The sequence below is a fragment of the Cajanus cajan genome, chromosome 9 (assembly GCF_000230855.2).
Source record: "Cajanus cajan strain Asha chromosome 9, NIPB_CcT2T_4, whole genome shotgun sequence".
Lineage (NCBI taxonomy): Eukaryota > Viridiplantae > Streptophyta > Magnoliopsida > Fabales > Fabaceae > Cajanus > Cajanus cajan.
In genome coordinates, this window is record NC_138525.1 from 9,774,447 (window position 1) to 9,788,830 (window position 14,384).

General features: G+C 32.9%; 2 protein-coding genes across 2 annotated transcripts; one reads left to right on the plus strand and one right to left on the minus strand.

The window, feature by feature from the left end:
• On the plus strand, positions 1-2,999 carry MMD1 (RING/FYVE/PHD zinc finger superfamily protein). Its single transcript, XM_020346967.3, has 3 exons — positions 1-518; positions 1,005-1,248; positions 1,358-2,999. The coding sequence occupies exons 1-3, from the start codon at positions 224-226 to the stop codon at positions 2,925-2,927; spliced, it is 2,109 nt and encodes a 702-aa protein (XP_020202556.1). The 5' UTR covers positions 1-223; the 3' UTR covers positions 2,928-2,999.
• An 8,534-nt stretch (positions 3,000-11,533) lies between these two features.
• On the minus strand, positions 11,534-13,099 carry LOC109788277 (U-box domain-containing protein 21). Its single transcript, XM_020346962.3, has one exon. It carries the CDS (start codon positions 13,006-13,008, stop codon positions 11,701-11,703), a length of 1,308 nt encoding a protein of 435 aa, XP_020202551.1. The 5' UTR covers positions 13,009-13,099; the 3' UTR covers positions 11,534-11,700.
• Positions 13,100-14,384: the final 1,285 nt, after the last annotated feature.

A 14,384-nucleotide genomic window follows, 5' to 3' on the forward strand; every position in this document is an offset into this window, starting at 1 on the left:
AGAGCATCAACGGTTCCCATAGTCGGGTCCAGCATTAGAAGGGTGTTGCCGAGCGCAGAATGGTGGAAAACGCAATTGAAGTGCATAAAGCGCGAAAACACCCAACGGAATCAGTTTTGGTTCAGTTAAACCCGTCTTCTTCCTCTCTCGTTCACGGTGCACCGAAACCACCATGCGAGGGTGATCGCGATCGAAGCTCACATCATTTCCATCACCTTCAACGATGTCTTTCGCTCTCATCGAAGCCTGCAAGAAGCGAAAACGGTGGCCCAAGTTTTTCAGGTTTCACTCCTTCGCCGAACCCGGTAACCCCGTTGCGCCGTTGGGTCCCTTCCGCGATAACGTTCGGGTTTTCCTCCAAGAAGCTGGTGAACTCGAAGATTATAATGTGGCCGGGAATTCTCTCTGGTGCACCCTTCTCATTCACGATAAGTCCAACGTTATGGCTCCTCTCTACACCATCGAAGAGCACGTGCACCATTCTTCGCACCCCTTCTGTGATCACTGCCGCTGCGTAGGTTCGTTTCCGGTTTCGACTTCTTCGGGTTGCTTTGGTTGTTCATTCTTGAAACGGGGTTGGTTCAAGTTTCGGTTTTCGTGTGGGTTGTTTCCAATTTTGGATTTTTCTATTGTAGGCTAGACTTAGGTGATGATTCTTGTAAAGAGCTGTTTGGTTTGAGAAAATGTTTAATTTTTCGTTTTTAATTACAAAAATTTGATTTTTTGTTTTTAAAAATTTGTTAATGAAAACACTTTTCGTTGATTACTGATTATTACAGGGTTTTGAGAATAGAAACATGAGGGGGGGGGGGGGGGGGATGAACTTTTTGTGATTCTAAATGAAAACCGAAACGTTTACTTATGACTAGTTTTCAAAAAATGTTGATTTGTCATAAAAGGGTTTGATGGGAAGTTTGATGGTTTTGATAATTACTGCGTGGGTTTTAGAAACTGTGGAATTGATTATTTCTGATGCTGATACTAATATGTTTGGTTGTTGATAGGTTGGAGTGGTCATTTTGTATCGAAGAGAAGGTATCATTTTATAATCCCGATGGACAACGGGTGGCATAAACCCTTAGATGAAGGTGCTATAGACAAGCAGAGTCACCTATTGCATGGCGTGATTCATTGTAATGGTTATGGCCATTTGCTCTGTGTCAATGGCATTGAAGGAGGTTCCAAGGTTCTAAGTGGGAGAGAGGTCATGGATCTCTGGGACCGGATATGCACCAATCTCCGAGCACGGTAAAGAAAATCACAACTCAATATTCATCTTCATTCTTATTAGGAGTTAGGTTAATGTCTTGAACGTTCACGACTCGATGTTTATGTGGATATTGTCTTTGAATGGCAGGAAAATTGCAGTGGAAGATGTTTCATGTAAGAGGTCTATGGATCTTCGCTTACTCCATGGAGTTGCCTATGGACACTCTTGGTTTGGTAGGTGGGGTTATAGATTTTGCCGTGGAAGCTTTGGTGTGACAGAGCAAGACTACGACGAAGCAATGACAATGCTTGGTTCATTGGAGCTTGACATGATTGTGAAAGAATTGAGAAAGACAAAGTACAACAAAGAAATCAAACAAATGATTCGGTGCTACAGAGATATGAGTGAGACTCATATTATCTCGCTCAGGGATCTTCTCAGGTTTATGCTAATTGTCAAGTCTCCTCGTGCTCCTGTGTCTAAGATAACAGTCACTTATTCTGCTGCTGCTGCTGATGATTCTTGTTCTTCAGCAATCATCTTAAGAAATTCCACCAAACACCAACTTCCAAGCAGATCAAGTTCCATGAAGGATAAATCAGTGAGGTATAGGAAGTTCAGCAGTGCGGTGTCTAACATGGATAGCAGGTGGCCCACAAGGAGACTAGAGTTTGCAGCTCAAGTGATTGTGGATGCGCTGAAAGATAACATGGCTGTGAGACCAGGCTCAAGTGGGATGGCAAGGCAAGATGTGAGAGACGCAGCTAGGCTTCACATTGGTGACACAGGCTTACTTGATTATGTACTTAAATCACTCAACAATGTGATTGTTGGAAACTACGTTGTTCGCCGCATGGTGAATCCATCAACTAGAATCCTAGAGTACACCATTCATGATCTTGGCAAGGGGCATAAGTGCAAAGCCCCTGAACTGGAGCATGAGCTGATGACTTATGTAGATCAACAAGAAGAGTCATCTTGGGTGCCTGGTAATGATGTTTACTGTGATGTATTGTTTCTGTATAAGAATGTGCTATTGGGTTATCCAGATTCAGAAGCAGTGGACTTGGCAATTCAGACCATTCTAGACTGCAGGTACTTCGTGAAAGAGTGGCCAATGAGGGGTGAAATGGAGGAGCAGGTATTGACATTCATTTGCCGCCTGCAACCAAATTTTGTGGACATGAAATATGAGTTGAAAAGCGTACCATGTGGAGAGGTTGTGGTGGTTTCACTTCATGCAACTGTTGGGGACTTGAAGAGAGCTGCTGAGGCTGCGCTGAGGGACACTTACTGCATTGCAGAAAGGCTTATAGTGACAGACATTAAAGAATTGATGGGAGTGAGTGATGAGGAAGTGCTTTTTGGACTAATCCAATCTGGTGTGGAACTTTGTGTGAGGGGAATTGCAGTAGACTTGTGCACCCCATTGAAGTATCAGGGTGGATCTGATAGCTGGAAGGTGAGATGTGAGTGTGGAGCTCAAGATGATGATGGGGAAAGAATGGTGGCTTGTGACATTTGTGAGGTGTGGCAGCATACACGCTGTTGTGGCATAGATGACTCTGAGACAGTGCCACCACTGTTTGTCTGCACTGGTTGCTGTGATTCACTTGTACCCTCCAGGATTGAATCAGCCTTTTGTTCGGATTCTGATGATTCTTTTCTGATTTCAACAGACCCTACCCTTTTACTAGAATATGAATATGGATACTAAATTCTTGAATACAATACTGTTGTAACATAGGTTGCCTAGAATTAGAATATACTTGTTTCTGTTCTCAGTTCATATCTTTTGGTCTTCATTTTTTCCACACCTCTTTTTTGTTAATGATGTGTGTTAACGTCCCTTTTGAGACGTTTGGTTTTATGTAGGTGATTTGAAAGAACAGTTCTCTCATTGGTGATTTGATACTTCCAATTCAGTAGTGAAGGAAAAACAATAAGAAAGTGTAAGCAATTAGTACTTCATTAAATATTCGATTTTATAGTGGATTCTGATAATGGATTTATTAATAATAATACTGATCAATTCTCATAAAAGAAAATACTGCTCGATTTTTCGAATTCTCTAAATTATTCAATGATATCAATTGCTGATATGAATTTCTTGAATAGCTAATGAAATGATGCGGTTTATGCTATGAATTAGGAACTATCCTCTCTTGATGTGGCTACATGGAAAGTTGCTCCTGCACTGGCTTATAGTCAAACCAGTGATTTCAAATGTCTTGGGTTAATCAGCTGGTTGTCTATGGTTATAAGTATGTAATCGTGAATATACTTCTAATTATAATAATATTCCATTATAACAGATATATTCTGTTATCCTATACACAAAATGTGACATTCAGGTGAAAATACTGTAGAGTTTGATATAAACATACCATATGATGGGAAATAGAACCACCAAAAGACGTCGGATATTTAGCTCTAATCGACAACCACTATGGGAACTTCACCCTTTCCTACACATTAAGTAAAAATTATCGCATTCCTATGCCTCCAATCGACCACATAATTGCAAATCACACTATTTCGTAAATTCAAGTTCTCTTTCCATTTACCCAACCAAACCTCTAAAATATATATATATATATATATATATATATATATATATATATATATATATATATATATATATATTAATATTATTATAACATTGTTGTGTAAGGCTTAGTAGAATTCACGTCCAAAGAACAAGTGATTAGAAGTTTCCGCCACCTTATGACATGCAAAGACATCCTTTGCATGGATCATATTGAATTCTTCAACGTGAGTCATGATAGTCTCTAAGCAAATGCTCAAACCTTTGGAGGACGTACACAACTTAACCATGATAATTTAAAAAACAAAAATGTACATGGGACCAACTGAGTGATAACAAGGTTATATGTCAATTAAACAATATAAGTGTTTCAAAAAAATTTCTTCCATACCCATTTATCCTATAACTTATTATTTAACTCTATCAAATTTGTACTCTCTTGAATTTTTGCCGTGAGGGATGATCAAGAGGATTGGTTGAGAGCTTTGGTTGAGTACTTCGCTAATTGTATCCCTAATAGGTTAAGTAACCCTACTCTCTGAGGTATATCGACAAAAATTTGATCTAAAAACTCATATCTGGAATAAGATCTTATATTCATGAGTAAGATCATACACCAATACGTAACAACCTCATCAAATCCTAAGATTTTCGAAGTCCATAAAATCATAGTAGCCAAGTATAAAAATTGTAACCCTAGAGTAAGGATAAATAGATTACACTTTTGAATATTTTGACTTTCGTGACTCATCTAAAAAATCCTAAATGTCCTTTAGATTGAAACATAACTTGATGCCAATTTAACCTAAACCCTAAACTTAATATGTGCTCCAATTTTATTTTATTTCGAGTGAAAGTTCAAATTTTCCAAGTATAACTTTTTTCCCATGTAAATAAAGGTCTTCTCCTTCTCCACTCTCACCCATCAAAGTTGCATTCTTACCCCCCTCCCCCAAACACACACATATTGGCTACCATACCAATATTTTTGTTCGATGTATGTTACAAATTGTCTTATGTAGTAGTTACTTTAATATTAATTAAGACAATTGTATATTATGATGTGACAATCATGGTGGTATAATAGATAATGTGATAAACTTGTAGAAGGAAAGTAAACTATTAGACAAGTATTTCTTATGTATTGAAGGAAGAAACCCTCTATAAGTTAAAAAGGAAAAAAAAACCATATTTATATTCAAATTTAGCTTAAAATAATTATATTATTTTTATCTTTGTTTAGGATCTTATGTATCCTTTTAGGTTTCCATTGCCGCATGTTTATTATCTTCTTCACATCAATTAATTTTTCTAAAATTATGAAATTTGAAGACTTAAGTCCTCTCATTCATTTGACCAATTCACATCATGTTTCTTTAAAATAAAAGAGTAACTATCCCTAACAAATAGAATAATTGGTATCATTATCAATGGTGTCTTAAGAGCTTTCAACATGTCCTAAATGTTAGGAGAATATTTTTTTCCTAATTTGAATCCCAATAAATTCACTCTTTAATTTTAGGCAAAAAACATACCAAATAAAAAAACAACAAAGTTGAAAATGATATAAACTATGATGACATGTGATAATAAAATAGTACAAGCCATAAAAAATCAAAATTCTACAATAAAAAATACTACTTTACTCTTATGAAAATTGACCTAATGAGAAGGAGTTATAACTTCTTATTAAATCAAAAATAGAAAACCAAAATTCAGAATATTAAAGAAATTCAACACCACATAACTAAAAGGTTCAATGTCTTGGTTAAAAATCTTGAAGAGGCAACTTCTTCCAATCTTGCATATTGGAATTAAGGATACGCCACTCACTTGAGGCTCTTAGAAGAAAGGAGCTCTTTGAGGTATTCCCTTTCTTTTCTTCTTTTGACTTTGGGGTTCAGAACCTCCCTCTTGGTTTTCCTGAGGAGGAGGAATACTTTGAATGGAAATGAAAGGAGGATCTGAATCATTAGGCTTACTTAAAACAGCTTTGACCTGAAAGTTCATATCTAGAACAGTCAGACTACAAAACTATAAAGTTCATTTCAATGGCATGAATACATAATGTCATCATGAGGAAAATTAATGGTTGTGATTGTCAAATTGTTGACATCACCTTGCAAGTAATGGAGCAGTAGCGATATAAATCGGGATCAGACAATTTTCGGTTGCAGGTATTGCATGATGCCTCATTATTTATTGCTGAACCACAATGTGGGAGAGGATTCAGAGAAATAACTAGTCGCTTGTTGCACTTGTAAGGCTGCAACCATAAAGGAATTAACCAAATTCACACACATAGTTTAGAATTTGTTTGAGGACATTCAACTATATAAATTTTAAATTTTATAAGCATGAAAAATTAATTGCAGTAAAGATTAGGGAAAAGGGAGATATAATGTCATTTAATAAGTTAGTTAATGCTAGGTTAATTAACAGTAAAGAATGCAAGATGTTGCACGAATCAGAATATTTGTATGTCATTTAAACACGTATTGCTTTAGCTAATATGCCATGGAAGAAACAAGACAATGACAAAAAAATGAAGTAACCAAGATAATCACCATAGGAAAATAGTAGTTATATATAAATTTTAGGAAACAGTTAGTTGTTTAAATTACAATGGAATGGAATGAAACGTGTTCTAATTCTATTCCATTTCATTTGAACTTTTTTTTTTCTTCAATTTTTGTTTAAGGAGTATAACATAGAATTAATGATGTTTTTTTATTGTGATATTTATCAAATGTCCATTTTATATTCATTTTTTTAACCTAATTCTCACATTTTATTATAAATTATCCAAATAATTAATAGAAAAAGTTTTCTTTTTTTTTTTTGTTTCATTTTTTTCCCCATCTCATTGTGCTTAATTCCACTTAATTATCAATAGATATACAAATACAACCTTTAGTGATTATCCAACACGATATGTTACGTACCTGTACAAGTTTACAATTTATTGATAATCATTGATATCTCAGATATTTATGAGGTCAAATAACATAATGAAATCTCTCTTGGAATATTGAAAATTAATAATCAGTTGAGCTGATATCAGTTTTGAATGAAGTACATAAAATATTTAGTGAATAAGAATGCGTGATATCACACCTGAATTTGTGAGCTGTCAATATACTTTTCCATAGCTGAAAGGGAGACAACATCCTTGTAAACATGCCTATAGATTTTAAGTATCTTGTGATGGCGATGAGGACCTGATGAAAAACAATACTGGCAAGCTGACATATTACAATTTATGCAATACTTGTTCAACTCATTCCTACGAAATGGATGAGTTGGACATGAGTCAAAGAAAGTTTTTGTGAGAAAACCCTCAAGCCATCTTGGCTTATGGATTTTGCGTTGAACCTCTTGTTCATCCTACAAAGTAAATCATATATCATCGGAAGTTAAAAAAGAGACCAATATTTTATTTTATTAATCAGAATTACAATCAAAATTATAATAATGATCACAAAATTTAAAATTCTGTAGATATTATTAAACCTCATTCTATGTCACCAAGTGATTCAGAGAAACTAATGTTCACTTCATCTTTTATCCTTTTGTATTTTCATCAATTTTCATTGTTAATTGTTTTTATTTTCCTTCCCTCCCCACCCCTTAAAATGTATTTAAATTCTATTCAGAAAAAGAAAAATACGTATTATTCAATTATTAGCCAAGTGGTCAACCAAAGAGCATACTAGAATTTCCGATCACTATTTTTTAATATCTTACCATATTAATTCTTAAATGATATTAAATAAATCATAATAATTTTTTCAAAATAAAAATTAAGAATAAAAATAATAGATAGTACCTCTGGATATTTCTTTATTAAAATATGTGGTTTAAACTGGTTTTTTTAAAATATAAAAATAATAATTTTTAATATATATTAATATTTTAGTGTGTGAAATATACAAATTAAATGTTTATTACATTAATTAAAATTTAAAATAAATTATATATAAATTAATATTATATTTGAATAAATATATTTTTTAGATCAACAAATAGATATTTTTAAATATGTAAATTATATTTATTAGGATAAATAATTTATATCGTAATATAAGACTATTTTTATATTGATAATTTATTTAAAAACATTAAAATTTAATTAATAAATGATTATAATAAATAAAAATTAATTAAATATGAAGTTAAAAAAATTCTTAAAAACTTTTTTATCAAAGAAAAGTTTATAAAAACACTTTCACGTTAGATAGTTGCCTATATTTTATATACAAAAATTTATATATATATATATATATATATATATTTATATTATAAATTCATATGAAAAGTCATATTTTTTTAATGAAAAATATATTATATTTAATAAAATAGATATTTGATTATAGTAATAAGTTTAATTATATATTATATTGGAAAAATGCAATAGTTAACCATATAAACATTATATTTATTTATATATTTATATTAATATAACACACTAATTAATAAATGAATTAAATATAAGAAAATTCTGTATACATTAAATTTGTGAGAGTTCTATAATATTATCTAATTATAAATTATTTTGTATGATAAAATTATTGTATTTAAAATAATTATTGTAAATATCAATTAATTGACGGTGTAATCTTTTTTACATTGTTGATTGTAGATTTTAATATATATATATATATATATATATATATATATATATATATATATATATATATATATATATATATATATATATATATATATATTAGGACATTAAATTTTGTAAATAACAAGTTTTTATTAATTATATATATATAGGTATTAAGTTTTTAATGATTTTATTTAATAATATATTTTCATATATAAATTTATATTAATAGTCATATATTTAATAAGTCTAATAAATACATTAGATTTAATAGTTTTAAAGTTAATTATATATTATTTTTTATAATATATATATATATATATATATATATATATATATATTATTTTACCACAAATATCCTCACGAGGCAATACTGTAACTGTCATTGATTCGAAAAGTTTTCACATTACAAATATATCATTACAAGAACCAAATAGTGCTTTGTAAATTCTCTTAACAAAGAAAAAAAATGAATTTAGTAAAAGAGCTTATCCTTAATTATCTTTTTCATAAAAATTTATTTACGTAAATTTTTGTGAAAAGAAGATATGGAAAAAAGAATGATTGGAACAAAGAGAATCCAATATTTGCTATATATTGTACTCAATTTATAACTTGTTGAAAATATGCAAGGAAAATGTTTCTGGGGACATACCTTGTTCACTTGTGTGGGGGATGAAGCACTCACCATTCCTTCTTGCAAACTAAAATGAAAAATCAGGTTAATGTTTCATAATGAAAAGATGTTTAAGGAAGAAATCTAATTTCAATGGGATGAATCTGACTAATGGCCAAGAAGCATAGGAAAAGGGGATGGAGAAAGGATTACCTCAGGAAAATAATTTGCTAGTCCAGAATGAGTTCACACACTCAGTGAAGACAGACAAATAAATATTACAGCAAGGCTACGGATGAAACGGAAGCGTTTCTACTCAACTTGTTTTTCTCATTCAAAATGCATGATAACTTACTACAAGAAAAATGAATACACCTACAAATGTTTTTACATACATGATAACTATATATAAAATAAAAAATTATTTCTATCTATAAATATTTAGTGAAGGGAAAACTCAAATATATGTACTTATAGATATTTATCATAGATAAAACCTAAAAAATTGTTGTTAAAAACTGGTCTGTGGGTCAATATAAAATAAAATAAATATTTATTTACAAAATTTTAACTGTTAGTAATAACTTTTATTCATCATTACAAATTAATTTCTTGTAATGGATATGTTAATTTGGCATTTGCACTGACCAGTCATACGACTCACAAAAAAATTTCATTAGCATAATTTTGTTTCATCATTGTGGTCCAAGTTACTAATTATTACTATCCTTCCTTAGAAAGACATTGATTTTAAATTACAAAAGAAACCACTTTACAAATGTAAATATTTATTAAGATACAGAATAATAAGATAAATTGTTAATATTTGAATGTAACTACCGAGTTTGACCGTCGTCAAAAACTCCTTGGGACTTATGATGATTTTTCAACAAACTTCAACCTTATCAAATGAGGGTATGTAACGGAAAGAATCTCTTCTTTATTAGGAAAAATATATATTATATGCATTCCTAGCTATATCAATTATGAGTGAAATATGTTTGAAGGTGTCTAACCATCACAATCACAGACCTTTAAGGTCTCTAACCATCACAATCACACACTCTTAACTATAGCCAAGAATTAGACAAACCAAAGGAAAAATTCAGAAGATCAGAGAGTCCTACACCGTTGTTACGCTCACTATTGGAGTGATTTAGAGTTGATCAGACTTTGTGCTTACACTATTGTAGGGATCTCCCACATCATGCGACCATCTCTAAGTCTTCAAATTTTAAATGTCTTGGTTAGAACCACTTGTAGAAAAGCTATCTTATGCAGAAAAAAATTACGAAAGTGTAAAAAGTCCTAAAAACAGAAAAACAAAGAATTAATATATGCTAAACCTTAATCAATTAATAATGAATCGATGCAAACTAAGTATGAAAAACATGAAAAATTAATTTGTTATGAAATAAAACACGTTACCAACAACCATGGTGAAGAGTCCGACTCGATCAAAAAAACAAACTAGAGAATTACCTATTCTTCAAACTTATTGCCTCAATGAAAAGAAATATCTCAATGGTTCCAACTTGGTGACCTTTATCAAGGGGAAAAAATGACTTTCTCATCTTCTAGCTTTGGGTTCATACAAGAATGACACACTATATATGACTTATTAGATTGGAACACTAAAATAATATCTTAGTTATGAGATTTTATAAAACATACAAATAGTGATACTCGCACATTCTTGAGGCCAATAATAAAGCATATACTAACACCTTATAAAATTTGTGGCAAGAGTTGGATTATTATTATGTGTTTGATATAAAATGCATTAAATATTGAACTTTATTGCAAATAATTAATGTGTAAATGATTTTTTTTCCTGGTTTGAATCTTGAATTTAACCAAGTTTGGATTCAAATTTTTAATAAGGACATATATCTTCCTTAGAAAAAGCAATATATTTTTATAGTTCGTGCATAATAAAGTAGAAGGATTTTTTTACTTGAGTCTCAAAACATAGAGGATTCAATGGTAACTGAACAGAAGTTATTGTAAAAGGAAAAATTTATGGTGCACTTATTGTAATAAACCAAGGTATACTAAAGAAAAATGTTGAAAAGTTGAATTATGGAAAACCACCAAGGAAGGAGATATCGTTGGGGGAGCAAAGGCCTCATAACCCATGGTGTAAAAATCCCTCAAGAACTTTTGGGCTAAGTTGTTGGCTGTTTTTTCCCTATATATCGTGCCACTTTGAATCTCGTCAAGTTTTTCTCATGTAAGTGAACTCTTGATTCTAGCATTGCTTTGTGTTTACCCAAAGAAAGTTGCAAAACAGTATATTTGTAAGTTCGTTTCCATTTGTTTTTCACTTTGAATAGCCTATCCTATGGATCAAATATCTTAGATTAATAGGACACTATCAATCATTGACGATGCTTTAAGGAATCCTTAAGCAATAATCAACACATACATACCATCGTCAATCGGTTGGCATAATAAACTGAAACAATTTATTCCATTCTGGTTGTGAATTTGTGAATTAAAAGCCTACAAGCTTTTGGCATCTTTGTATATGTCTCTAAAATAAAATTTCACACAAAAAGAATGAATTTCAAAACTTCAATTGAGTGTTAAAGATACAATTTGTATCATCCGTATAAGACTGTTTGTGTGTCTTTGTACAAAAGAGTATATTCTGTGTCTACAATTTAACCTATACAAAAATGGAAATCGAATCTCATTCTATAGCAGATCAATCAGAATGGCTTCTTCAAGTGCTTGAAATCCAAGGATGAATCAACACACTCGGCTTTGCTCCTGCAACCATTCAACAACTTCAACAACTCAGTAGCCTTCTCTTTAGTGCCTTCACCACACCCCACTTGCAACAAAACAAGGAGTTTATGAAACACCCCCATCTGAAGCGCCTCAACCAACACCCCTTCCTCGTTCTTATCACAAACCTTCCAAAGAATCGAAACCGCAAAGCTTGAACTCAACTCAGACACCCTCAACAGCTTCTTAATCACAAGAGGCAAAGTCAAAGCATTAGCCTTCGCCACCTCCACCCCTTGTTTGCAATCACAAACGCAATCCAACACTCCCAAAGCCTTCTCACACACCCCTCTCTCCGCGTCAACAAGAATCTCCAACAAGAGCGGAACCAAACCCAACTCAACAAACCTTTCACATGTCACACCTCTGCTAGAAGAAACCAAGTTGAAAATCGTTGACAAACATGCCTTGGTGGAAGCACTCCCCAGAGGCTCCTTAACCATGTTAACCAAAGCCTCAAAAACTCCCACACTATTGACCAAAGCCTCAACACGCATCTCCTTGAGCAACAAAGCAGCGTTCTGCCTCGTGGACAATTGTTTACCGTTCATGAACCAAACCATGCAAGCAATGGAACTCGCTGAACCCAACACGGATCTTCCCTCTTCGGAAAGAGGACGCATCCACGTCAACGCCCCAAGAATCTCGTCCAACGCAACCACGTTCTTCTCAATCTCAACCAACCCGCGTGAGGAGAAAGAGTTGAACGCATTAGCAAGCGCGAGAGAAGCGTTATTAGCCACTATGCATCTCTTGTTCCTCTCACTCTCCTTCCCCCACGCCTTAACCTTCCTCACCAACTCCACGCACTTGTTCTCGTCCCCATTTTGAGCCGCCGACAGGATCCTCGTACACGTGTCGGTTACCTCGTACGGGGAAACCGGGATCCGAGGAGTGGGGATCCGTTCGATCCCGTAGGAACGGTGCTCCACGCACCAATCCTGAATCATCCTCCGAATGGCGTGGTTGGGGATCATGTCAAAGTTGGTCAACTCCGTTTTGGTTACCGGGCACGTGCGGTTCCCGGATTCGATCCACTTCTCGATGCTGTCCCTGTCGTAGGTTATCCCCGTGGACACGGTCACAGGGTCCTTCATCATGTCCAAGGTTACCGGGCACCGGAAGTGAGTGGGAATCGCAATCTCTATCTCCAAATCGCCACCGGAGTTCAACTCTTTGCCCTTCCGGGCACGCCGGAACACTCTCCCTCTTGTCCATGACAGAACCATTTTGCTTTAATGATAATAATAATAATTGTTTCGGTTGTTTCTAGGTATAGAAGAATTGTATTGTGTGTGGTGAATGTGAATGTGATGAAGGAAAGGAGGTTGTGGGAATATATATATGTGCATGTGGTACACGGGTCAAAGCCAGCAAGGTAAGACCGTGAGGGAGGAATAGTTCAAAGAGAATGTGTCAAATGAAGGAAAAGGTGAGAGAGGAATGAGTTTTTTTTTTTTTTTTTTTTTTGAGCGTGTGCGTTAGGACTTGGGATTATTGTTTGAACGTTGAACGTTGAAAGTTTGAAAAATCAGTGGGAGCTTGAGGATTTTGAAATGTTAATTAAAATAAGGAAATGAAGTGGTTGTTGTTATGTAGCCAATAGCGATAAGACGGTCGATGTTTGAACGCCGTGGGTTGGGAGCTGACTGGGACTGAGTCAGCTGGTCGGTGTGCTGACTTGCATTGCTTTCATCTGCTTTTGCAATTTGCATGCATGTTCTTGTCCTCTTTCTTGTACTTGTAACATTAACGTTTGTTTTTTGATAACTACTAGTACTAGATTACTAGTACTTTGCAACACGAGGTATACTCTACTCTATGTAAAATTTTATTCTTAGTACACTCTTTATGATTAAGTAAATTTTATTATAAAAAATATCAGGTTTCATTTCTTATTCAATATTCTGATTTAAAAATAAATTTATTTTAAAATGTTTTTTTAATAAATTTTAACCAATAATACATATGAATAATAAAAAAAATAAAGATTTCTCTAATTAGCATTCTAAAATTAAATAAAAAATTGCAAAAAATTGCATTAAAGGTGAGAGTATACCGTAATATTTTTTAATATAAAAATTATGTGGTTTTATTCTCTAACTAGGTTAGTATTTTCTAAATACTTTTGTACATTTAATAGAATCTTAATGTTTGTGTTAATTGTAGTGAATTATTGGAATCCAATTGACCTTAAAAAAAATGTGATAAGAAGAAAGATAAAAAAATATCTTTCCGTAACTCGCGTTGGGTCAATCGACGAGTGCGTGCGTGCGTGTAGAATTTGTCCCCGCTGCGGAGGGAAACATGGGTCGGTGTTTGGTACTTTTAAGAAAATCTTTTCATTCAACTCAAATTAAATAGCCATACCAAATGTGACACGCAAAAATATGCTTTATTTTGTTTTTTACACTCGTTTTATACTTTTTTGGTCATGTGAATTTATAAAAGAATTATGAAAATATACTTTCGCTGTGTTCTGCTAAAAAAAATATTTCTTATTTTTAAATATAAATATATTTAATTATTTTTAAATTATTTAATAATATTTTCTAAAAAATATCATTATTTTAATACATGATTTTTCACTTATATTATTTTATTT

Bases quoted from the DNA above. Each gene is read 5' to 3' on its own strand.
- MMD1 (XM_020346967.3), top strand. From the start codon at position 224: ATGTCTTTCGCTCTCATCGAAGCCTGCAAGAAGCGAAAACGGTGGCCC. The intron at 519-1,004 runs GTTCGTTTCCGG...GGTTGTTGATAG, and splicing joins TGATCACTGCCGCTGCGTAG to GTTGGAGTGGTCATTTTGTA. The intron at 1,249-1,357 runs GTAAAGAAAATC...TTTGAATGGCAG, and splicing joins TGCACCAATCTCCGAGCACG to GAAAATTGCAGTGGAAGATG.
- LOC109788277 (XM_020346962.3), bottom strand. From the start codon at position 13,008: ATGGTTCTGTCATGGACAAGAGGGAGAGTGTTCCGGCGTGCCCGGAAG.